Source organism: Pelodiscus sinensis, chromosome 17 (genome assembly GCF_049634645.1).
Source record: "Pelodiscus sinensis isolate JC-2024 chromosome 17, ASM4963464v1, whole genome shotgun sequence".
Lineage (NCBI taxonomy): Eukaryota > Metazoa > Chordata > Testudines > Trionychidae > Pelodiscus > Pelodiscus sinensis.
In genome coordinates, this window is record NC_134727.1 from 29,974,596 (window position 1) to 30,001,157 (window position 26,562).

At 42.3% G+C, this 26,562-nt stretch overlaps 2 protein-coding genes across 8 annotated transcripts in view; one reads left to right on the plus strand and one right to left on the minus strand.

The window, feature by feature from the left end:
* Window positions 1–15,391, plus strand: part of LOC102459928 (F-box/LRR-repeat protein 21) — a 29,026-nt gene extending 13,635 nt beyond the window's left edge. For all 7 annotated transcript variants that reach the window (XM_006116028.4, XM_006116027.4, XM_075900433.1 and 4 more), the window contains 4 exons: window positions 4,709–5,167; window positions 8,220–8,342; window positions 10,743–10,914; window positions 14,222–15,391. In XM_006116028.4, coding sequence (XP_006116090.1) covers window positions 4,796–5,167; window positions 8,220–8,342; window positions 10,743–10,914; window positions 14,222–14,865 — 1,311 coding nt within the window. In that variant the 5' untranslated portion in view covers window positions 4,709–4,795 and the 3' untranslated portion in view covers window positions 14,866–15,391. The remainder of the gene's footprint in view (window positions 1–4,708; window positions 5,168–8,219; window positions 8,343–10,742; window positions 10,915–14,221) is intronic.
* A 5,392-nt stretch (window positions 15,392–20,783) lies between these two features.
* The window catches only part of LOC102459454 (myeloid protein 1), a 29,671-nt gene continuing 23,892 nt past the window's right edge, over window positions 20,784–26,562 (minus strand). Inside the window, exons 5-8 of the mRNA XM_075900732.1 lie at window positions 25,259–25,313; window positions 23,029–23,122; window positions 21,419–21,570; window positions 20,784–20,990 (exon numbers count right to left, since the gene is read on the minus strand). Coding sequence (XP_075756847.1) covers window positions 20,824–20,990; window positions 21,419–21,570; window positions 23,029–23,122; window positions 25,259–25,313 — 468 coding nt within the window. The 3' untranslated portion in view covers window positions 20,784–20,823. The remainder of the gene's footprint in view (window positions 20,991–21,418; window positions 21,571–23,028; window positions 23,123–25,258; window positions 25,314–26,562) is intronic.

The following is a 26,562-nucleotide window of genomic DNA, read 5'->3' on the forward strand; positions in this document are numbered from 1 at the left end:
CCACGCTGTGGAAGGGGGGTTTGGCTCTAGGGCAGGCGCCCATGGGGGTTTGGCCCCGCCATGGGAGGGGGGGGTTGTCCCCGGGGTAGGCACGCGAGGGGGTTTCCCTGCCCCGCGGGGGGGGGGGGGGGAGGGAGAGGGAGTTGGGCCTGGCCCGGAGGAGGCATGTGCTGGCTTCCCTTTCGGGGGGGGGGGGGGGGGGAATCCTCGGAGGAGGCAGATGCAGGGGACTCTCTGCTACCACTGGCACCCTGTCCCCACTCCCCAGACCCTACTCCCCTGTGCCCAGCTACAGAACTCTGTCCCCATTCCCGTCCCCACTCCCCAAACTCTGTCCCACTGGCATCCTGTCCCCTGCTGCAGAACCCTGTCCTCTGCCCTCCCAGCACCCTGTTCCCTCTCCCCTGCTCCCAGCTGCAGAACTCTGACCCCACAAAATGCATAACTATAAATGCTTCATTTTAGATTTAAATAGCATGAATAAAAAACAGACCATTTATTTCATAACTATAAACACGTTATTTTAATTTTCTATATTGCATAATTTAAAAATAAACTGTTTATCAGAGTGTGTAAGTAAGGGCTGGGGATAGCAAGTGATGGACAGGAGGAGAATAGAGAGGGCGGGTCTTCAAGGAAGAGGCAGGGCGGTAGATCTTCGCCTGTTCTGAGATTTAAAAAGTGATCGTCAGTGTAAAAAGTTTGGAGACCACTGTTCTACAGTATTCTGTAAGTTGTGAAATATTGGGTGAGATTTGTTTAGTTTTCATGGACATTGTTTGTAGAGAAGAGTTGACATTCAGTCAGAACTCTCTTTCTGCAGCATACTGATAAACCCTCTAGAGATTGTATTCATGTCATCTTGGATTAATATACTTTGGTTTGTGTTCAGGTTTAATTTATACATTCCTGTGTGTATCTTAAATTATAATATGTACTGACGTCTGGCCCATAGAGTTCAACATGTAGAGTCTTACCAAATTCATGGTCCGTTTTGCTCCATTTTGAGGTTGTAAGATTTTAAGAATTGTAAATTTGATTTCAGTTGTTTACAATTACAACATTGTGAAATTTCAGAGTTAAAAGAGGTTTGACCCCAATAAAGGTGTTTTGGCAGGGAGAAGTAGCAGGGTTATTTTAGGAAGGTTGCAGTACTGCTACACTTCTGTGTTGCTTCTGGCAGGGCACTGCCTTTAGAGCTGGGTGCCTGGCTAATAGTTGCTGCTCTCCAGCTGCCCAGCTCTGAAGGCAGCATGGAAGTAAAGGATGGCAATATGGTGACCTACTTAAAATACCATACAAAAGCCGTGAGGTGTCCTGTGGCACCTTATAGACTAACTGAAGTGTTGGAGCATAAGCTTTCGTCGGCAAAGACCCACTTCGTCAGATGTGTGTAGTGGAAATTTCCAGAGGCAGGTATTAATATGCAGGGCAGAATCAGGCTAGAGATGAAGAGGTGGATCCAATCAGGGAAGATGAGGCCCACTTCTAGTAGCTAGCTGATCTGGAGGTGTGAATTCCAAGAGAGGAGAAGCTGCTTCTGTAGTTAGCTAGCCATTCACAGTCTTTGTTTAATCAAAGACTAAGGCTAGCTAACTACAAAAGCAGCTTCTCCTCTCTTGGAACTCACCCCTAGTATAGGAGCCAAGTGTCAGATAAATGTCTGTAGCCTAGGTAAATGTATAAATAAAGCATTAGAGTGTTCAACTTTCATCCATTATGTTTTGTCAACTGTGTAATATGAGTTCACATTTTAAAAAAGTGAAGTATTTGAAGAGCACTGAAATTTTAGGTTTAGGATACAAAATCTATACTGCAGGTTCATCTGCTTTGCTTGATCAGTGTCTTGCATTGCTTTTATGTGCAATAATATTGTAGGTATTTGTCTTGCCATAAAAAAGTATATGGATGAAAACAGATATTGAGAGCTTAATTTAATTAGTTTTACCTATACAAGTTGTTAGATGACGTGGGGGTGATCCTTCACAATGCAGTGGCACTTAATCTTATCTACACAGGAGAATTAATTCCAGTTAGCTGTTATGCTTAAAAGAAGCACATGGGATCTTTTTCAGGGCGATAAGGCAACATACCGTATTAACTGAGCATAGATAGATCAATAAATGCTTTATCATATGCATATGATACAGTACATGCATACTCCATCTTGTTACTAATAGTTGCTTCCCCTAACTGCACTGGCCAAGTGAGTTAGATGGGGAGGGAGTGGAGCCGGGCTTCTGCTGAACCAAATCGATGCTCGGATCTTGACAAGACAAAAACCCAGGGTCCCCCTGCAAGATGCCTCATATTTGTCCCTCTAATGCAGCCAGTTAGTCATCACCTACATATGCGGTGAGATATTTGTGGGACCTTTTTTAATGCTGCTTCAGAGGGTCCTTCCAAGGGCATGTACTTAATGCTCGACTCCCAAGGCCATCTATATGTCCAATTTTCTTTTCAATGAGCTCACTTCACAAGTCTTACTGTCCTTGGATCTGGCTCCCAACCCCTCTCCAGCCTTTCAACTGCTGCTAGAGGTACTCACCTTTCACACCCTCTCCATTCACACCTCATTAATTTCAACAGGGCAATCCATGAAAAGGGAGAGATCTATTATACTCCTAGAAAAATATTTTTCTTTACCTTAACTATTCCGAAGGCCTACAACATAAAGGGTTGATACAAAGTTTCTATGGAAAAGACTGGATACAAAGTTTCTCTTAATACAAGGGATTCTCTAAGAAGGCTTAACACAAAGATATATTAATAAAAGACCTATATATATATATATATATATAGGACTTACAAAATTTCTCTTAATACAAAGTTATATGAGAGCAATATGTGGTTACATGGAAATGTTAGAGATTTATCCATATAGCCAGGGCTTGCCAAGCAGCGGCAAGCCCTGCTTGCCAGCCGCGTGGTTCTGCGCATGCGCAGATCACTCTGCGCCGGCTCTTCCGGGATGGAATCTGCTCGCCATGGGTGACTAGATTACATTGTTTGTCAAGCCCTGCATATAGCTAAAGTGGATTGAGTAAGACGCACATTCATTCCATATTTTGACACTGTTATGGAGTTACCTTAGCTTGGTTTAGCTTAATTCATTGAACTACAGGCAGTCCCCGACTTACGCGGATCCGACTTATGTCGGATCCGCACTTACGAACGGGGCTTTCTCGCCCCGGAGGTCGAGGTGGCGGATTGCTACCTGCGAGCTCCGGGGCGAGAGAGCCCCGTTCGTAAGCTGCTCCGGTGCCCTTGGCCCTTTGCCAGATCAAAGCCTCAGAAGCGCAGGAACTGCCGCTGCTGCGGCTTCAGTCCCGGTGCCTGTGGTCTGCTAGGGACCGTCCCCAGCAGACCACAGGCACCGGGACCGAAGCCGCAGCTGCGGCGGAGTCCCGCCTCTGAGACTTTGCCAGAGCAAAGCCTCAGAGGCGCGGCACCCCGCTGCCGCTGCGGCTCTGCTCCCCGTGTCCCTGGTCTGCTGGGGGGGGGGGGCGCAGCTAGTGTGCGCCCCCCCACCCCAGCAGACCAGGCTTTTGTTTTGGACCCTGGGGCAGAGCAGCTGGGGCGCTGCCGATTGGTCCTGCAGCGCCACTCTGGGCACTACTGGACCAACCCGGCAGCACCCCAGCTGCTCTGCCCCAGGTCCTGATTCAGCTGCTGTTGGTCAGTTTCAGCAGTGGCTGAATCAGGACGCCTGGGGCAGAGCAGCTGGGGTGCTGCTGGGTTGGTCCAGTAGCGCCGAGGAGCGAGGAGCGGTGCTACTGGAGCAACCCAGCAGCACCCCAGCTGCTCTGCCCCAGGCATCCCCAAGTCAGCTGCTGCTGAAACTGACCAGCGCTGACTACAGGAAGCCCGAGGCAGAGTTGCTCTGCCCCAGGCTTCCTGGAATCAGCTGCTGATCAGTTTCAGCAGCAGCTGACTTGGGGACGCTTGGGGTTCTTGAGTTGAATCTGGTATGTAAGTCAGAACTGGCGGTCAGTTTCAGCAGCGGCTGAATCTGGACGCCAGTTCCGACTTACATACAGATTCAGCTTAAGAACAAACCTACAGTCCCTATCTTGTACGTAACCTGGGGACTGCCTGTAGTCATTTTAACACTAAACACTGTGGATACTCTTACTCAATGCAGTTTAACTAATCAACTGCACACCTTTAATTAATTTAAATTCACACCTTTAATTTGGATTAATTTTTGCCATAAGTGTCCATATGTAGGTAAGCCCTATTTTGCCATTTTGGCCGCGAAAATAAGACAAGTAGCATGATATTTCACACATCCATCACTTTGGGGGAAAAATACACATGATAGTGAGTCTTAAGAGACAGAAATATACTAAGAAATTACTGATGTACTGTCTAGTTTGAGCCTACTTACTAGCAAATCTTAGTCGGTTTATTTTCAGTTGAAACTTATGCATATGGTTATCTCGCTCGGTTGGTTGGTTGGTTGTTTTGTTTTTGTTTGAAGAAGCAATTGATAGTGTACTTCCATGAAGTACGATCACATGAAACTGCCGTTGGGTAGCTCATCTGGACCTAGAAAACTTGGTTTCATTAATTGTTGTGGAGCATACCATATGTATGGAAATGACAGTACATTATATCTAGTGCAGACATTTTGTATGGTAGTCAGATTTACTTAGGCTAGCGTGTTTTATCTGGTTTCCTGATCTTTTGTACTTTTTTTTTTTAGAGATCTACTGTACTTGAAAACGTACAGAAAGCAGTGTACCTTCATTACATCACACTGCTCTAGTACCTGAAATTGTTTGCTCTGAGAATGAAGAGAATCAGGCAGACTGTTAAAACTGAGAACCCGGTTCTCCAAACACCACAAAGGTCAAAAAAACTGAAGACTTGTTTCTATGGATCAGCATTTGACAAGTCTCACCTGCAAACATTGATGGACTGGGGAACCCTGCCCCTCCATGTAGTTTTACATATTTTTCAGTTCCTGCCTTTAGTTGATCGAGCACGGGCATCTTCTGTTTGCCGAAGATGGAATGAAGTTTTTCATATCCCTGACCTGTGGAGGAAGTTTGAATTTGAGCTTAACCAACCAGCTACTTCTTATTTAAAGTCTACTCACCCTGATCTCATTCAGCAAATTATCAAGAAACATGCTGATCATCTGCAGTATGTCAGCTTCAAGGTAAAGATAGTGGAGGCTTGTTTTGTCTTTTTACTTGACAATTGGGTTTGCATGTCTGTTAATTTTATTACATCTCTCTGTTCAAAAACTTTTTCTAAGAATAAATTGGTATGAATATTTCATTGAATGCATGGATGGTTGCTGCATCAAGCATCTTTGAATACCATATTTTTTCCCAGAAGGAAGCAGTTTCTAAAATTATGTACTTACTATACATGAATAGGATCTATGTCACGTGATTTTCATAGCCTGTTGTAGTTCATTTAGTGTTTTATTTCCAAAGAAACATTAATTTTGTACAGCACTGTTAAAATTGTGACATTAAATAGTAGTTCAGTGGTCACCAACCAGTAGATTCTGGTCTACTGGTAGATCTTGAAGCCTCTGAGAGGTGATCCTGACTGGTTTGGCCAAGAGGCCATCAAGTGTCAGCATTTCAGCTGTCCCTCCCCCCACTGCTGCACAGCTCCTGCCCTCTGCCTTGGAGCTGTCCCCTCACGAATCTCCTGCTTGCTGGGCAGGGGAGGGAGAAGAGGGTGCCGATGTTGGAGTGCCCCCCCCTTCCCCCCCTTCCCTACTCTGTATCCTATCTCCACAGAGCAGAAAGGGGATATAACAGGGCTTGGGATGGAGGGAGTTTGCTGGCTGCTTTTTGGGAATGGTGCAGGGCTGCCTTAGCCCTACTGTACCACCACCTAGGAGCCACCTGAGGTCCGTGAGGCCCAGCCGGAGTGAATGAAACCCTACCCTAGTTATGAACATCACCCCTAGGCCCTTGCCCTAGTACCCCTGTTTCCCAACACCCTCTCCGAGCCTGCTCCTAGATTCCCTCCTGCACCCCAACTGCCTGCTCCAAGGTCAACTTAGAGCCTCTCTCATACTCCAGATCCCTTAATCCAAGACCAGAGTCTGCACCCCAACCATCAGCCCCAGCCTGGTGAAAGTGAGCGGGGAGGGAGGGAGGATGGAATGAGCAAGGATGGGGCCTCGGAGAAGGAGCACAAAGATGGGGGATACGGGTATTTGGGTTTGAGGTAAATCTTCAGTTGCACTTAAATTCAAAAAGTGATCTCATGCTTAAAAAGGTTGAAGACCACTGTAGTAGTTTACCATATTGTATTGAAAAATTATAAAACCAGTATTGTCAGTGGAAGTATACTTTAAGACGGGGCTATTCAACTTTGGAAGCCCTGGCAACCACAGTGATATTCACAGGACATGCCAAGGGCTGAAACTTAAGCATGGTTGCATGAAAATATATGCAAATACACGAAACTGGCTCTCTTCACACTGACAGGCATGAATACAAAGATTAAGGCAAGATTACACAATATGCAGGCCCCATTTAAGTCTGTTCTGCTGATATTAATAAAATGCAATATATAGTGTACCAGATTTCTACTCCGATGACAGCCCAGGAATGTAACTACTAAAAATGTACATCAACAGAAGACTATTGTATTGGCTATTTTTTTTAATTGTTTTGTTTTAGCTCTCACCCGCGGGCTGCAAAGAAACGAGTTGCATGTTGAGTAGCCCTGCTGTAAGATTAGGATGAACATTGTTTACTGAGGTTTTTGTTATAGTGGCAATAAGTGCTGTCTAGATTAATCCTCAACTTTTATTTTGGTGATTTTTTTGTTTAGGTGATTGAGAAATATTAATATCTAAAACAGCACAATAATGTTTATACACATGGTAAAAGTTCATGGTCAGAATGCTGCTTTAATATAGTCTGCCCTTGATTCGGGTGTTAGACCATTCAGATGATGATCTTAATGTAGCTTGTCTTGGACACGTACCATGAAGAGTAGAGAATTTTTTCTGTTGGAAGACTGGTTTTAATTTGGGACTACAGTGTTGTAATCTGGTCCATTTAAATGGGTGGGTTTATAGTAAAAAATAGCACTTTAGTTTATTAACAGCACACAGGGAATGACTTTAACTCTCCCTATGGTGTTCACAAACTAAGGAACTCTGAAGGCAAATAAAGGAAATTAACAGCAGTTGCTAATAATGTCCTTCCTTTCTTGCCTTCAGAGTTCTTGTGATGCAGTTCTGTTAGCAGTCCACAGTTAACTTTTTAATTCGTTTAAGTACAAGTAGCTACTTCACTTAATAAAACTGATTTGCTCCTTAATATATTATCTGATTAGTGATCCAGATGACAATATGGAGGTCATATTTTATAGCTCTTGACAAAGGAAGGTATCACCCCCATTTTACAGATGTGGAAACTGAGATAAAGATGTAAAGAGGCTTGGGGAATCAGGTTCACTAGGTTGCACTGTGTGTACTCTGGATCATTTTTCTGGGTAACTTCTATTTATTTATCTTGTTTTTAGACCAAAATAGACTCTAAAAGTCTGACTGTATTTTCATACTTATCAAGTAGCATCAGATATAGAATTATGGTATACTAGGGGACTCTGCTCTCTGCTTGCTATGCTCGCCAATCCCCCTCTCCCTGGGGTAGTCAGCTCTGGCTCTCTCCCCCCCTACTGCTGCTGAAGAGGTCCAGTCTGAGGCCATGCTAGCCCTGGTGCTCTCTCCCATGAAGTACTTGGAGGGGAGGGCATGCTGCTGAGGGTGGAGGTAGGCAGCGGGACACACTGACATGATGACAGTGTCCTGCAGGAAATTGTTTTTATAGTGAGAGACATTAACTTGAAATTCAATACTAGACATGTGCAAATTGGGATGTTGAAAAGAAATGCAGAGATAAGACAAATCAAAGATGAGTGGATCACCGTAAGATGTTTAGTGTTATCAGGACTATCAGAACAGGATTATCAGAACAGGATAATTACACAGTGTAATAAGTATTGTAGGCAAGTACTTTTCATGAGAGTTTACTGCCTTCAAATTATTAACCACTTACAAGTAAGTTTCACGTTCTTTTCTTTATACCAACTTTTATTTGCTAAAGTGCTATCTTCTGCTTAAAAAACTGATGCTACTCTGTTTTGGCTATTAAAATATATATTTTATCAAGGTGTTGACTTTCTAAGAAGCAATACAAAGTGTTTTTTGGGTTTTAATTTTTTTTAAGGTTGATAGCAGTACTGAGTCTGCAGAAGCTGCCTGTGATATCCTTTCTCAATTGGTGAATTGTTCTATCAAGACATTAGGTTTGATTTCAACAGCGAAACCAAGCTTTATGAATGTCTCTAAGGTAATGTCTTATGGATTCTCAAATTTTACCTTGCTGTACAGTATAACAAATCATGATGCTTAGGTGTTAAATAAGCTATGTAGATCTTGAATTTAAAAAAGTAATTTTTATAAACCCAACCCTTTAAAGTACACAAATGCACAAGAGTTCTATTTCTTGCTAAACATTTATTTTCATAATTGTATTTTAAAGAATGACATGCATTTGACATCACCCTATTCTTAGAACTTTTTGCTCATCTGAGTTTTACAGAAGTCAGTCTATTATGTGTATATCCACAACTCTGATCATGTGACAACTTGATTATGATCTCAGTTGGGAAGGTAGGCATTTGCTTATGTCTAATACATTTCAGTGAGTGCTAAGGCATAGTGCTTAATAGGGATGTGTATGTGCATCCTGGCACACAGTTAAGTGATAAGCCCAGGCTCATCCCAGTGGGCACCAACCAGTCAATTGCAATCAGCCCTGACAGTCAATCTCTATGCAGTCACCAATGCTCCCCTGCAATGAGGCTCCCGTGTTGGCACTACAACCTCCCACCCCTCACAAAATTGGAGCCAGTGCTGGCTTCTTGAGTGGGAAGTCCCAAAGCTCTTGATCCAGCTTGTTAGGAAGTGTGCACTGTTCCTCCACTCCCCACAGTAGCTGGCATGATTCCTTATCCACCCTACCTTCCCCCATGCTCTGGGGAGGAGGATATAACATGATGGCAAAGGATCTGGACTTTGAGCATCTGACTTTCTTAAAGGAGCGGCACATGTGCTTCTTCCATCACTGCCTGTAGATCCTGCCCCAGAGATACTCGTTCCTGGAGACCCCCAGGTACCTGCCTAGCTACTCCTGCCCCCTCTCCCCTGCCCAGGCACCCACCAGCACCCTGCTCTTGCCCCCTTCCTCCTGGCCAGACACCAACCTCCAGTTTGTTCCTGTAGCGTACCTCCTACCCAGGTTCTGCACCCCCATTCCTATCCTGTACACTTAACCCCTCATTTTTGGCCCCACCCCAGAGCTAGGGGGGTCTGCAAAACCCTGGAACCCCTGAAGAGTTGATCTGGCCTGAGACCTTGAATCTAAGTCCTACCTACACTGCCCACCCCACATCAGCCTGGAGTGCCAGGGGAGTGAGGTGTCTCAGTAGGGGCTGTATCAGTGAGGGTTGGGTATTTGTTGCATCTCTCGTGTGGTCCCTGATTGATTTTTTTTTTTTTTTTTTTCCTGTGGGTCAGTGGCCCCTGACCCAAAAAAGGTTCCCCTCTCACACAAATAAAGACAATGTTGAAACCTTCTGTGTTTGCACATATTTTATTTAAAAATGAAGCCTGGCCAGCAAGCCCCCCAGTTGAAGCCAAGCACTCATCTGGCTGCAGCATCATAACACTCCTGCACCCCAACCCTGAGCCCATCACACACTTTAACCTCCTGCCCTGTCACATCCCTAAAGTCCTGCACCCCCCACATCCCCAATCTTGTCACAACACTCCTGTACCACCCACACACTGCAAACCTGTGCCCAAACTCCTGTCCCCCCCACATACCTGCAGCTTGCTCAGCACTCCAACCTTCCACCTGACCCCAACACTCTCTCCAGCCTGGAGCTCCCTCCCTGAGCCAGTATCTCCTCCTCCACCCTTCTGCACTCAAATTTTACCTCTTATCCCTTCCCACACCCAAATCCCTCATTCCCACCCCAGAGCCCGCACCTTCTGTCTCAGCTCAGTGAGAGTGAGTAAGGGCTGGGGACAGCAAGTGATGGAGAGGGTAGGACCCCAAGGAAGGGATGGGGTAGACCTTGGCTTGCCCTGACACTTAAAACGTGATCTTGGGTGTGTAAAGGTTGGAGTTCACTGGCTCATCAGTTAATGTGCAGGGTTACACACAGCCCAGACCATCTTCTCCCTCCTCCTCCGCACACTGCTGCCTCTATAGCATGAGGGGCAGGGGGGCCAGTATGTGCATGTAGCCTGCAAGGGCTCAGTTTCCACTCTATCAAATATTAATTCAGAGAATTTTCTGTTCTGGTCTTGCTGGAAAACAGAATATTTTTTAATTTGTTTTTTTTTATTTACTGGCAATCTGTAGCTAGCTCAAGCTCTTCATCGTGTACACTTTTATCATTGAAAAGAGGGGAAATGAGGAGGAGGGCAGAAATGCTTGTGTTAACTGTGTAAGCATTAAAATAACCCCTATGTTAAGAACAAGTATTTTATTATATAATTTCAGGGATTAAATACTTTTTTTAAAATATGCTAATTTCCCTCTTCAGCACATTTAACAAACTAATGATTCTGCTACGAGACAAAAGTTCACTCAGTTATGCTATGAATATAATAACATTTAATGTCCACTGAAGGATAACTTACACTCTCTTCTCTCTCCTCCCTCAATTTCTTTGAACAGGCTCATTTTGCATCAGCATTGACAGTAGTGTTTGTAAACTCCAAGTCACTATCATCCATCAGAATTGATGACACACCAGTTGATGATCCATCTTTAAAGGTTCTTGTTGCTAACAATAGTGATACTCTAAAACTATTAAAAATGAGTAGCTGTCCTCATGTGTCACCTGCTGGTGAGTAGTAAGTCGATTTAAAAAGGAGGGGGAATAGTAATGCAATAGTTACTGTTGAGGATGTATTTCTGTTAACCTGTTTTCATGTACTTTACATTTGGAATAAGTTATTCTTTCACTTAAAATATTTCATGCAAATTGTCAGCTCAAAGGTGGTACTACAACCTTCCACTTGACTATTTTCAGTTGTCTAGAGGGTGGAAAAATATCATCTTAATATCAAGGATTTTTTTAGAGCAAAGTGAAAGGAAAGCATCAGACTAGTACTGATATTCCTTTCATGTGACTTAAAATTTTTCTGATTTTATTCCTGTTTTGGGGATTCTTCAAAAAGCATTAGAATGCTTTTTTTTTATTTCTGTAAAGATGTAAATAAAATTTTAGATTTAAAGACTCTTGTGCAAGTAGTCCAATATGAGTGCAAGTACTTAATTACATATACTGTAGTAATGTCTCTTTCTGTAGCATAAATATAACGGACAGAGCTTTGTGATGTAATTTTACTTGAAATAATGAAGTTGTTTAAAATTCATGAACTGCTCATAGCTTGCACAGTTATTTTCTAAACTTTAAATTGTTTTTAATAAGGTAAGATGAACAGAAATACATGCTGTATAGTGTTTATTTAACAATTAAGACCCATAAAGCTGTACTTTTTCAACTCAAGTAATGTAGTACAAAAGAAACTAATACAAATTTGTTGTGGGAAATTAAATAATTTTCAATTTCCTGAATTGTGAGGTACTATTGTAAATGTTATATATTTATGTCTGGTCATCACAACTTTAACAGTGATAAACTTTGTGTGTTCTGAGTCTTAAAAAATCTTAATGATTTAAAGAAGTTTGTGAAGATTTTTTTTTCTACACAAATATGAAATGAGTCCAATTGTGTACTGAGGCTTTAGATGTCAGTTTAGTTGCAGTTTTCACAACGAAAATAAAGATGTATTCTTAAATTTTACTAGTTAAAGCTTCTGCAGACCAAATTTCCCTTCGGAAACAGATGCACAACTTCTCTTCAGCTCATGCCTTGTTAGTGCTAGTCTATATTCATTGCACTCAGTGGCTTTTTACAAGTGTAACTGAATGAACAGTTGGTAAGCTGTTCTCTTGATATAACAAATAGACCAGTGTTTCTCAAAGTGGTCTCTGAGAGAGCTGCTACCAAACTGCTGCTGTTTGTTTACTTACTAGCTCCGCAGCCACAGAGCCTTGCTGCTCCAATTAGTTACGGTTCGCCGTTTGCAGTCAAGAGGAGCCATGAGGCTCTGTGTCTGAGTAGCCAGTAAGTAAACCACAACAGTCCGGTATCTGCTCTCTCTGAGTGGGTCCATGGGCCACTTTGAGAAAACACTTGAAATACGCTATAGTTCAGTTCACTTTCTTACAGGTGTCTGGTATCCTAGGACTAAGGAGTAAAAAACACTGTGTGGAATAATCAGTAAAGTAAGCAAATATGAATGCACAAAAGTAGCAGAGCCATTGAATAGGAAAATTCCATATTTAGCCAATTTTCACTTCTCTTTAATCTCTTTATTTAAAAAAGTTTGTATAAAATATGAGAGCTTTTAGGGATGCCATCAAACATGAACTATTGTAAAGTTGATAGCTTTGGACCTTTTCACAACCTACAGAAATCATAGAATCCTAGGGCTGGAAAGAGACCTCTGTAGGTCGTTGAGTCCAGCCCCCTTCCCAGAGCAGGACCAGCGCTAACTAAATCATCGCAACCAGGATTTTTGTCAAGCCGGGACTTAAAAACCTCTAGGGATAGAGATTCAACCATCTCAGGTAATACGTTCCAATGCCTCCCCATCCTCTCGTGAATAGTTTTTCCTAATATCCAACCTAGACCTCTCCCACTGCAACTTGAGACCATTGCTCCTCGCTGTGCTATCCATCACTACTGAGAACAGCCTTTCTCCATCCTCTTTGGAACCTCCCTTCAGGAAGTTGAAGGCTGCTATCGGATATACCCTCTCCTTCTCTTCTGCAGACTAAGCCCAAATCCCTCAGTCTCTCCTTGTAGGTCATGTGCTCCAGCCCCCTAATCATTTTGGTTGCCCTCTGCTGGACCCCCTCTAATGCGTGCACATCCTTTCTATCGTGGGGTACCCAGAACTGGATGCAGTACTCCATATGTGGCCTCATCAATGCCGAATAAAGGGGAATAATAACTTCTCTAAATCTGCTGGAAATACTCTCTTAATGCACCCCATTATGCCATTAGCCTTCCTGGCTACAAGGGCACACTGTTGACTCATATTCAGCTTCTCATCCACTGTAATCCCCAGGTCCTTTTCTGCTGAACTGCTTCTTGGCCTGTCAGTCCCCAGCCTGTAACAATGCTTTGGATTCTTCCATCCCAAGTGCAGGACTGTGCACTTATCCTTGTTGATCCATATCAGATTTCTTTTGGCCCAATTCTCCTTTTTGTCTGTCACTCTGAACCCTATCCCTACCCTCCAATGGGTATCTACTTCTCCTCCTAGCTTAGTGTCATCCGCAAACTTGCTGAGGATGAAATCCCCTAGAACCGATCATTGGGGTGCTCTGTTTGAAATGGACCACCAGCCACACACAAGCTGCTGATCACTTTCCATTGAGTCTGACAATCTGGCCTGCTTTCCAGCTACCTTACAGTCCATTTATCCAATCCATACTTCCTTAACTAGCTGGCAAGAATATTGTGGGAGACAGTCTCAAAAGTATCGAGGTATATTACATCCACCGACTTCGCCATGTTCACAGAGCCTGTTACCTCCTCATAGAAGCTAATCAGGTTGGTCATGCCTGACTTGCCCTTGGTGAATCCATTTTGATTATTCCTGGTCACTTTTCCCTCTTCCAGGTGCTTCAAAATGGATTTTTTGAAGATCCCCTCTATGATTTTTCCAGGGACTGAGGTGAGGCTGACCGTTCTGTCGTTCCCTGGATTGTCCTTCTTCCCTTTTTTAAGGATGGACATACATATGCCTTTTTCCAATCAATTGGGACCTCTCCCAATCTCCGAGTTTTCAAAGATAATGGCCAAAGGCTGCAATGACATCTGCCAAGTCCTTCAGTATCCTCGGATACATGAAATCCAGACTAATAGATTTTTGTGTGTGTAGCTTTTCTAAAATCTATTAATATTACTACAACTTTTCTGGAAATATTAGATGTTCTGGATTATGGGTTTTCTTAAGAATAATACACAGCTTAGTGGCTTGAGAAACTTTTAATGAAAACACAATATATATTTGTATATTTAACTTTGTTAAAGAAATGTACATTATTTATGTATTTCAAATTTTTTGTCTTAGGAATTCTTTGTGTTGCTGATCAGTGTCATGGTCTTAGGGAACTGGCTTTGAATTATTACATACTAAGTGATGAACTGCTGCTGGCTCTTTCAAGTGAGAAACATGTGAACCTTGAACATCTTCGCATAGATGTTGTGAGTGAAAACCCTGGACAAACTGAATTTCATACTATTAAAAAGCAAAGTTGGGATGCACTTGTTAAGCACTCCCCCAAAGTCAATATTGTGATGTACTTCTTTTTATATGAAGAGGAATTTGATGCATTTTTCAGAGAAGAAACTCCTGTCACGCACCTTTACTTTGGTCGGGCAGTAAGCAAAGCCATGCTAGGTCGTATTGGAATGAACTGCCCCAGGTTGATTGAATTGGTGGTGTGCGCTAATGGTCTTCAGCCACTGGATGATGAACTCATTTGTATTGCTGAACGCTGTAAGAACCTAACAGCAATGGGCCTTGGTGAGTGTGAGGTTACCTGCAGAGGTTTTATTGAGTTTGTAAAAATGTGTGGAGGAAGGCTAACTGAGCTTTCTATTATGGAGGAAGTGCTAATTCCAGATAATGATTACAACCTGGATCAAATTCATTCAGAAGTCTCTAAACACCTTGGAAGATTGTGGTTCCCTGATATGATGCCTACATGGTAAACTGGTTAGATCAAGGTTTTTGCTTACTGTTCAAATAAGCAATTATAAAAAGTATCTCAACTACTTAAATGAACTGCATCTAGACAAAATGCTTCAGTAACAGTGCTAGAATTAAAATGGAAAATAGAATCTAGTATACTTAACAGTAGACACATTGAAAAGATGTCTGTGGGATAGAGGGCTTTTCTTTCTCCAACTAAATTAAGCCTGTTGGCTTCTGCTGAATTAAATTTGTTCCATTAAATACTTTTAGTACAAAGTTTTGCAGTTGTTCTAGACTTTCTGATGTGTTGTAAAGGAAGTCTAAAACTTGCCTGCTTGATAGGGAGTTAAATGGAACTTTTGAGTAAACTGTATTTGCAGTGTCTCTTTATCCAATTCACTAACTTTTTTTACACATAGAACAAATACTTTATATCATAGCTATTCTATTTCAGATTGCTGTTAATCTATTTTAATGTGCTTGTATGTGTTTAAATATTGCAAATTAAGGACTTATGCTGCAATAAAAAGCTTTTGATTTTAACTTGCACTCTGTACTCAATTTTCACTCTTAGTAAGTGAACGATAGTGTGTATAGTTCATTGTTTCTCTTCCTATGTACTGACTTACTTATCGGGGGGAGGGGGGAGAGGAGAAACCTTGTTAAAACTAATGTACCTAATAGTTCATGATGATTCAGTTCTTGGCCAAGCAGTGAAGCACTGTGGTAACTGTATATAGGAAATAGTAGCTCTGTCGTTTGGGAGACAGTATGCTATTGTGTTTAAGACCAGTTTCGTTGTGTTAAATGCTAAACTGCTGGGATTCTGGCCCATGCTCCCTTTATGAAGGATCTATTAAGATATGCCAGTATGGTGCTGGTTGTTTTCCTCTGACATATAGGGATTTCTCCGTGATACCAGCACAGAAATATGTAGTGGGGGGAGTATATAATTGGAATGCATCTCCTGCATCCAGTTATTTCCCCACGTGACAAAAAAAATTAAACTATCACAAGCCAAGGCCTCATTTAAGCTTTGGTAATTTGTGGGGCTGATCATTAAATAAGCAAGGATGGCCTGCCTGTGTAAGGACTGTAGGATTGAGGTGTTGCATGCCAGCTCTAAATAATACCTGTGATGAAGGCAATATTTCTTTTATTAGAAATGGGGCAAAAAGCTGTTGGTCCAAAGAAGAGTACATGTGTTTTTATTGATCAGCTTTTGTACATGTAAATTGTAGTGCACAGTGCCATCGTTTTGTGTCATTGCTTGTAGCAACAAATTGGAGATGTGTGCATTTTGTTGATCTGTGTTGGGTTTGTCACATTGAAATGAAAGCCAAGTAGAGTCACTTCCTTAGTTAATCTGACATCTCTATTGTACAATACAAAAGCTTTTCATTAGGTGTTTACTAGCTCCTCCATTCCTTTAACCAGAAGCGTGTGACTCTTCAAACCAAACATAAAATGAGAGATGATTAGATCAAACATATTGACTGTCTTTGAATTGATCAGTAGTGATTTTTTTTGCAAACTATACACGCAATTTTAGAAGACACTGTGTAATAGCACTTGTTAGCCAAGCAAGTTCATAAGTGGTACAGTAAACTTCCAATAATCCGGCACCTTTAGGACCCAGGGGGTGCCAGATTTTCAGATATGTCAAACTATCGAAGCGGGGGCTATGATGGGTCGGGGGTGAAGTGGGGGGATGCGCCCCTCGGTGCTGCAGGATCAACTCGGCAGCACCCCCAGCTGCTCTGCCCCAGACTTCCCCAAGTCAGCAGCTGCTGAAACTGACCAGCAGCTGACTTCGGGAAGCCGGGGACAGAGAAGCTCCAATTGTCTGGCTGCCTGGAGCACTTCCGGGTTCCAGATGATACTGGTCCATCAAGAGTGCTGGACCATTGGATGCCGGACCACTGGAGTTTTACTGTAATTTTATCTAAATTAGTTCCAAATATTATTGATAGGGATTTTTGAAATGTTTCAGCTGTAAATTTTAATAAATTGACCTAAACTGCCCACTGATTTAAAAATTTCTATATTTGTTTTAATGCAAGTAGTTTAAAGGGCAACATTTTAGAATAAGTGTAAGGTAAAGGCAAACACACATAGGAGTATAAATGGAAGGGACTCTTTAAAAAAAAATTGAGGGAGATTAATTGTAGGAGAAGACTGTTACTTTACTAACTCTAAAGAAACTGTTAGCTGAAATGTCAACCTGAGTACAGACTTATAAACAGGTTGTTACTTTTAAGGATTTTCCTCCTCTGTTCATTGTTGTTTGGGGACTAGAAAGAACTGACTTTGTCACAGTGGGGTTTTTAGTCATGTTTTGCTTCCTCCTTCACTTCTAGTACAGCAGCTGGGTTTGCCTCAAATTGTGATACTGAAAATATTTTAAAATGGAGGTTACTCAAACTTGAACCTTTTGATATTTTATGCAGCACAGAAGCACTTATGATTGCACGAATTTTTACTGAAAAGGACTGAGTTACTTACATATTTTTAAGTATTTTCATAACTCACCTGCTTTGGCCCCTCCTCTCCAAAAGTACCTGAAATAGCTCAAGACTTTGCTTTTCCCTAAAACTAAATATTAAACATTGTTTCAACTTTAGGCTGCTCTAAAGGGTTTGTAATTATTACTGTTTTGAATTCTGATTTCAAGGATATGTAACATGACACTGCTCACTGGCCTCAGTCTACTTGGTTAGTCACAACATTTTAAAATAAACATTAATATTAACAAAACTGATTAAGCAGTCTTTAAATTTGCCTCCCCAAAAGAGCTGTTTTATATACCTACATCTTTTTTTAAGAAGGCATTTTTATCTTTGGAATTTCCCAGCAATCCATGAAATAGTCCTGTGACTTTAAAAAAAACCAAACTCTGCCAATACTTGCTTATATCCTAAAGAAACAGGCCTACTTCGTGGATATGGGAACAGTATGATGGACCGAAGTTCTATCCCTGGTGTTCTTGCTGTTACCTTAAGCTAATCACTTCCCATGGACTTCAAGAGGTATAGCTACGGGGGAGTCCTTGCTATAAGTCCAAGATACATTCCAAAAAACTTGGACTTATAGCGAAACAACTTAAAGTGGGGGATTTTTTTCCTGCAGTTGACTTCCATTTAAGCAAATTGGGGAGGAGTGTTTTGCATGACTTACAGGGTGGACTGGGAGGACTTATAACACATCAGTTCCTACAAATGTCAATGACTTTAATGTGGAATGAATGTATTCCAGGGCGACTTAGAGCAGGGACCCCCTGTAGCCAGAAAAAAGCCCATGTCAGCCACCTTGGGCTTCTGGGGCTCAGGCTACAGGACTGTTTCATGGCTGTGGAGAGTTCTAGTCTGGGTTCTGAGACCCTTCCACCTTTACAACATCCTGGGCCTGAGCCCAGAAGCCTCCACAGCAGGGAAACAGTACTATGCACCCAGGCTGGCATGGGCCAACTGGGGTTTTTTCTTTGCTGTGTAGACATACACTAGGATATTATTTCTCTATTTGTCAAATGAGCACGGCTCAACAAATAATACAATCTACTTGCCCGGGATGAGTAGATTGTAACCCAGAAGAGCCGGGTTCGGGCGTTCTGTGCATGCGCAGAACAATCTGTGCATGCGCAGATCGCCGGACAGCGCGTCTGGCGAGCGGGGTTCGCCGCAGGTTCTGCGAGCCCTGCAAATGAGGATAGTGAAACTGCAAAGAAGGCACCAGTGCTTTTAGATTTGTGTATAACAGTATCAAAGGAAGTGTTAGGAGACTTCTTCTCAAATGTTAAATGAATTCTATCACTCGAATTAGAAACAAAACCAGAGGTAACACTTTTGTTTAAAAGTTCATATTGAAGTAGTTTATGCAGGGAGTAAAGAGAATACTTCCTGTTTTATGTATTAGACTAAGATGAAATACAACCTTTTTGATATCAAAGTTTGTAACTGGGCAAGTGGATGTGAGTCTGATACAATGATGTCTTGGTCAAATACCTATTGGTATGCTAAACTGATGGGTGCAATATGTCTACTGTGCAGATTGTGATGCTGGTAGAGCAGGTGCCAGCTGATGCCAATGTCCCCATGTCTAAATTGAACACTGACAAATACATAGCTGGAATCAATCTGGCTTCCTGTTTGTTAGTATTGCTAACACAGGTATTTGAATTTTAAGAATGGATTTAGTGATAAGACTTTATTGAATGCATGCATATATTAATCTCAATCTTTATATTCTATATCAGTGGTCTCCAACCTTTTTATGTGTGAGATCGCTTTTTTAATTTAAGTGCAATCCAAGATCTACTTGAAACCTAAATAGCCTTGCCCTGCCTTCTTTGTGCCCCTTCTCTGAAGCCCCGCCACTGCTCAATCCATCCCCCATCCTCCCTCACTTTCACCAGACTGGGGCAGAGGGTTGGGGTGCAGGCTCTGGCCTTGGATTAGAGGATCAGGAGTGTGAGAAGGGCTCTGAGCTGAGCTTGGGGCAGATAGTTGGGAGTACAGGAGGGGGTTCATGACTGGAGTAGGTTTTTTGGGATGTGGGCTCCTGCTGGACCCTGCTTACCTCATGTGGCTCCTGGGTAGTGGTGAAGTGGGGCTAAGGCAGGCTCATCCCTGCCCTGGCCCTGCACCACTCCCAAAAGCAGCCTGCAAACTCCATCCCCAGTCCTGCTGTGTCCCCTCTCTGCTCTGTGGAGATAGGATACAAAGTGGGAGAGGAGGCACCTTGACATCAGCACCCCTCTTCTTCCTCTCCTGACCTGCACAGAAAGCAGGAGGCTCCCGAGGTGACAGCTCCAAGGAAGATGTGTAGCAGTGGGGGGAAGGGCAGTTGAAGTGCCAGCACTTGATAAGTCTCTTGGCCAAACCAGTTAGGATCACCTGTCAGAAACACCAAGATCTACCAGTAGATCCCAATCTACTGGTTGGTGATCACTGTCCTATATTGTAAAGTAATATGTGAGAGGTGGTATTGTGAGCTTCTTAGAGTTTATAAATCAACAAACAGGTGAGGGGCATTAGAATGGAGTACTGATATGCAGCTTTCCTGTTGGTCCTGCCCAACAGGAAAGATCCATTGGCACCAGATATTTTGGGGCATTTAAATAGGACAAATGATGTATGTACTAACCCTTCCCCATGAAGATGAGTCATGAAATGGGTTCCTTTTGTCAGAGTAGTTTTTAGCTCTGGGTACATGGAAAGAGAGGAATAAATACCCTAATGTGAAGGGTATTCCCTATGCTCGGACTTGGGGAGAGGGAAGAAGATTTTCTAGAGGCTTCTATTGCCTTTTGAAACTTAAATTGTAACTCATTTGTGAACTTATGTTTACCTGTTTTAACCTTGAAAATAATGCTCTAATTTCCTTTTCCTATCTCATAAATCTTTACTAGAGGATTGGCTATAAGCATTGTCTTTGAGATCTAAGGTCCAGTTGACCTGGGGTAAGTCACTAGTCCTTTGGAGCTAAGAATAACCTGAATATCTACGTGTTTTGTTAGTCTATAAAGTGCTACCAGACCATTTGCTTTCTGCCTTTTTTCTGAATATTATTGTGATTTTTTTGCTATTAGTGACCATGTGTCACATATGTTCCCCTGTGTAGTGAGAGATTGGCATACCCAAGCAAACTGTCTGTGACTCCATGGTTAGATTATTACAATGCCTGGAGTGTTTCCACATAAGTGTTGGGTGAAATAAAGTATAGAACTCTCAACCAGTTCAGGATTTCTGCTCTCCTTTTTTTTTTTTTAAGTCTGCCTGAGGTTGCTACATTCCTGAGTCATTGGGATCATGTTATACATATTAGGTACACTTATACTAGTGCACACAGCAGAACACATTTTTTCCTTCCCATGGGCTATGTTTTTAGATAAGTTCCTGTGAGGAAATGTGGGGGTGGGAAAAAAACTCACTCTTGGTTGCTCAGATATTTTTATTTGGGATTTTGAACATTTCCATTTATAAGTTGCCAGTAGGATTTGAATGATCACAGTTCTGGATGTGAACATGAGATGATATACCAGGATACACTCTCTGCATTGGCAGCATTACTCCAATTTTAGATCCCTTACTGATCCAGCCTCTGCTTCTCAAAGGACTGATAAAGGCCAATTTTATGCAAGAACCTTTAGGGAAGGATAAAGGAGAGAGATTAAGGAAGAATAATAGATACCAACATTCTTCTATATGCAGCCAACAGCATCTGATGCCTACTCTGGCAGGTTTCAAGAAAAAGCACTAGCACTGATGCAGTCCAGAAAACAGCATAATTTGTGGAGTCAGGGAAAAGGAATATACTCGTGTCCTGTGGGTGGAGAAGTTGGACTGTTTTAAGAGTTAATGAGTTGTATATAGATTTGAATAGAGGAACGGATAGCTCTGTGTGAAACGTGGGCATTGGTCTATTCCATACAGTTATGCATTGATTAATTTTTAACTTTTTTGTATAGATTGTTCTTCTTCCATAGGTATACAATTGTCTAGGAAGGTAACATTATTTAATGACCAATATTTAAAGTTTATCGAATACTTTTATCTGAGGTAGCCTAGTTACCTGTTCTTGTTTCACGGAGTAAGATTCCATCATCAATGGCATTATTATTTCCAAAGGGTTTAATCCGTCTCACAATCAGACCACTAAAAGGAGCATACACTGTTGATCCATCCTTGCATACGACATCCACTCCTAGGTTCTTTCTGCCATTTCTGAAAATATGGACGTATGTAAATAATGATGTTACTTATTGACCTGTTCTTCAGCCATAAAGCTTTTTACCATGTAGATTTTTTTTAAAGCAAAATGGATTGTCTTAGCTTATTTGCATTTAACATTTTTATTTCTTGAATGGAAATAGAAGTGTGAGATTTCTGTCCAGTTTTGTTTTCTGGAACTCTTTAACTGCTCAGCAGAGATGGTCAAAATGGATTTTATTGCGACTTTAAAAAAAATTCAGTTAATTTTTGTGTGGGGAACTTTCCCATCTTTCTAAACAAACAACCAAACTCTCAAATTAAAATATTTTCCTTGGTTGAAAATGGGAGGAAAACTCACGTGTTAGAGATTTTTGTTTGTTTCTCAATGAAATTCCAGAAATATGTAAACTTTCTCTTATTAATGTTAAGGGATGGAGTAAAGACACCTTTCATAAAATATTTTTGTTTGTTTTATTCGAAAGTTGATCTCTCTGCTGTAGTACCTTGGAAATTGGAGATATTAACTGTCTGCTCACATAAGACTAAAGAGAACTCTTGAAGCAAGATATTTCACTGGTGTAAGTTCAACCAGGAACTTCATTGAAGCTATTCTGACTTAACGTTGTCTGTGCATTTCAACTAGGAGATTGAGATGACTCTGCTGGCTGGAGGTGAATTTAGACCAGGGTGGCCAACCTGTTACACACACAAAGCCAAAATAGTGGTGGATACAGCACAAAGAGCCGAGGGGAACAGGGGGAAGGGAGTTGTTGAGCGCAAAAAAAAAAAAGCCCCAAAGCCCCGGCCTCCGCATTTGGTCGGGGGGTGGGAGGGAAACCATGGCCACTGCCCTTTCAAGAACAGAGCAGGCATTGCCCTTTTAAGGTGGCCATTTTGAAGGCAGCCATTTTGAACTTTTCAGGGGATGCCATGACTCCGACTCTGTCTCCTTCAGAGCCGTGGGTGCAGGACCTGCAAATTTTTCTTTGAAGAGCCACATGAAGCTTGCAAGCCACAGGTTGGCCACCCCTGGTTTAGATAGTATCTTTGTTACTAACAGGTTCTTATCTGCTCCGGATCTACAGCAGCAGTCAACAGGAAAGTGAAATCAGCTGGTGGTTCCAGACCAGTTGGCAAGTGTCCTGTCTCTTACAAAAATAAACTGAAGTGGCACTGAAGTACTTTGGGACAATTGTTTGGTAGCCTCTTCAGTGAAAGCCAAGGCATGAGTGACAATTTCTACTCCCATTTTATCAGATGAGCTTCTGCACATTGGAAAGATATTCACGTTATTCGTGTTGAGTCAGTTGTTTTGCAGTGTTTTGATGCACATTACAAGCTTAATTGCTTGATTGCTTTGAAAAGTTGGCTAAAATGACTAGAATATTTTGTTCTATATTAGCATTCTTATTATTTAAGGTACAATGAACAACTGAAAAATCCAAAATCCCTGTGTCCAAATTATATTACCTTGGTGCTCCATAATATCCACAGCCATACTTATCACAGCCTCTTACGCTGTTCAGAGCGTTCCCATCGCAGATTTGTGCCCATCGTGCTGCAACTTAAGAAATGGGAAGGAAAAGTATATTTTTCTATTTTTGTCCAGAACCTAATGTATGTTAAATATTTTTGTGCAAATAATTGATTAAAAATAAGAATTTTGAAGTTTAGTATCACTTTTCAATACCGACTGTCTTGCACAAAACCGTCGTTCGTTCTTTTCTTTAGCAGAAGCAGAGTGATATATTTGTCAATATTGGAAATAGATTGGACTTCTCTGCTCTGGCACTTTCGGGGCCTAACCGGTCCTGAATGAGGGGATTTGCTGGACCAGGGGAGGCCCTCCCTTCTTATCCCAAGCTGCCCTGCTTCCCCTAGGTTAGGGCTCCAGCCCAGCGCCATTACAACCAGGCTTCAGCCACAGGCCCCCTGCTGTCTGCTTAGCTGGTGCTGTCTCAGGCTAGAGGTTTCTAGCTGCTGCTCACCCCACTGCTGCCAGGGCCAGCGCTCCCTGCCTGCTGCCAGGGCAGCTATTGCTGAGCTGGAGAATTGTCATACAACTATATCTATAAAGGTCAGATGCCTTCATTGAAAATGTATTGACATTAATCGAGGATGTAAGGACCTAATTTTACCTCTGAACCAGAAGAATATACAAAGGGGGTTGGGACTATAGATGTTAGCTTCATCCTGCTGCACTTTCAAAGAGTGCTTCACAAACCATATTATGGCTGTTTATGAAAACTGGAGTTGAGAGCAATGACTAGATTTTTATTAATTTCCCAATTAATATCACTGGTGGAAACAGCAAAGCAGCTACTCAAGATTGATTGCTGATGTTCTAATCAACCTGCCATCTGACTTTGCCAAGGGCTGCTCTAGACAACAGTATGATTAAAATGCAATGTAGATGCTCTTGCACTGTCTGAAGTAACACTCCCCCTGATTCTACTACAAGTAGGACCTCCCTGATCTGGCACCATCGGGACCTGATTAGTCCCAAAGGAGAGAATTTGCCAAACCAGGAGAAGTTTCCTGCCACTAGCCCCCAAACCCATTGTCTGTTTTGGGCAGGCTGCTTCAGCAGGCAGCACCCTGCCTTGCTCCTTCTCTTCCCCCCCCCCCCCCCCCCAGTAATCTGGCTTGGCTGCTTGCCCAGCTGCTGACACTTCCCTGAGCAGCACAGGCTCAGTCTCCTGCTGCAGGGTTCTGGCCAGGACCACATGCTCCTGGTGGCTGCTGCATGGCTTTGACCCCACCCTCCAGGAAGCTGCCGGGGGTCTCCGGCTCTATGCTGCCACAGGGCTCCAACTCTAGCCTCCCCTTCCCATGGGCTGCTACAGTGCCCCGGCCTGCTCTAGAGAACTGCCAGGAGACTCCAGGCCCCAGTCCTGCACTTCTGGGGATTGCCAGGAGACCCTGGCTTCGTGCTGCTGCAGAGCTTTGGCCTCAGCCTTGCACTCCTGGGGGCTGCCACAGGATTCCAGCTCCACACAGGCCCTGGTGGGACTATGGCCTGATCCTGCGCTGCCACAGCCAGGCTGCCAACTCTGTTGCCCTGGCCTTGCCTTGCCCTCCTTCCCTTAGACTCCTGGGATTTCTGGTCTAGGAGCATCCGTGGTCCTGCCAAACCATGGATGTTGCCAGACTAAAGAGTGGTAGTTTTTGGAGGTACAGCTTGTATTGCTGTTTGTTATGGGTTCACCAGTAGGAATTTACAGAAAGGCCTTCTGTGGGCTAAACTCGAGAGCATGGGCCTAATTCTGATCTTTCTGGTTATAAATCAATGGCATGAAATCAGAACAGAGTCACTTCTCTAAATCTGAAGATATTTTTCTCCAACAAAGTAGCTGTTACGTTGCAAAAAAGCATTAATAATGTCAAAGCTAAGCTAATAACTTGGCTAGTTGTATACATCAGTGTTCTTAGGTCTCAAACTATTTTACAACTACCTTAGCTTTTCAATTCTTTAAACCACTTCTTGTCAAATCAGTAACGCATATCACTAAAACATTTTTCTCCAAATAGATAGACATACTATTTTTACAATAACTTGTCATAAAATAAATACTTCAGGATAGATTTTCCTACGGGAATATTTAGTTATCAGTAAATTCTGATGCATTTCAACTATATAAAGTGTTTTTTAAAATAAAAGCGTAAAAAAATGTACGACAGAGTACATTTCTTAACTTACCGTTAGAAACCAAACCAGCAAAAACAATCAGTTTGAGTGTGAGCATTTTGTACCTCTTTCATCAGAGTTCTCTATCAAATCCAGGTTAGAATGTACACGCTCTTTGCTATTTGTGTATCCTAAAAAGGCAGTTTGTCTTCCCAGCCAATCAGATTTAGTGGAGCATTGAAACAATGTAAGACAGTATTATCAGATTAGGCAATTAGGATGTTAACAGAAAATGCAACTGTTGAAAGTAAAGTGCAATAGTTACCTACTTGCTGCCCACAATCAGCCAAATGAAACAGCCTAAGAAATTGCATCGTTTTTGATGAGGGGCAGTAATTTTGCGAAGAGAGGTGGGAAAAAGAGGAGCGGAACTTAAGAAATAACTGCCTGAGCCATGAGGGTCCATGAGAAATAAAACAGATGAGCCAAGGCCAATTAATTACTTAAGATATTACATGCATATCCAGTGTCTTTATTGCTTCTATACGTGCTGTTGTCTTTGCTTGAAAATGTGTGTTCATGACAAATATTTCAAATAGGGTCACAAATAATATAGCAGGAAAAATTAATAAAGTGTGGGTTAGTATAAACTTACAGTTAAATGCCATAAAAATTTTGCCGCTTCCCTGCAATTGATAGGGAACCATACCAGTTGTAGTGGTAGCAGCTCCTCATCCCACTCAGCCAGCTGCTCCTGCTCTCTAGTGGTGTAGTGGGGTTTTTTTAATGTAAACTATGTGGAGCAGCTTGTGGTGCATACATGCTGTTATGGGGTAATTACCTTCCCCTTCATATCTCTAGCCATTGTGCATTCTGTACGGTGCAACATGTCCACATGTTACAATGAACACAAGCTTGTCACTCTTAGTGAGAAGTATCACAAGTATATCTGTGCCTGAAAAAGTGATGGACAGAAGTTGTGGACCTTTCCTTGGAAAAGGCATTATTGGTCAGAATTCAGGAATGTTGGTGACTTCATACCTACTGTTTTTGGTGTCTATAGGGAACTACATTGATAGTGATTCCTTCAGATACACTAGTGCTGCGTAAGCCTTTCATTGTGCTGCATACTTTCTCTGTTCACTTCATGGGATTGGAGCGGGTTGTTACTTGTGTGGTAAGATGTCATGCTCAAACTCTTGTTTTTACCTCATTCTGTGGCAGCTGTAATAGTAGCCCAAATGTGGTGGTAGCTTCTCTGATAAACTGAGATTCTTGGATTCCCTAGTGCCAAGGATGTAAGTGAAAGAGAATTAATATATCGTGCTTTCATACTCTGAGCTTTGTTTAATTATGAGGTAAAGGTACTGCATTTA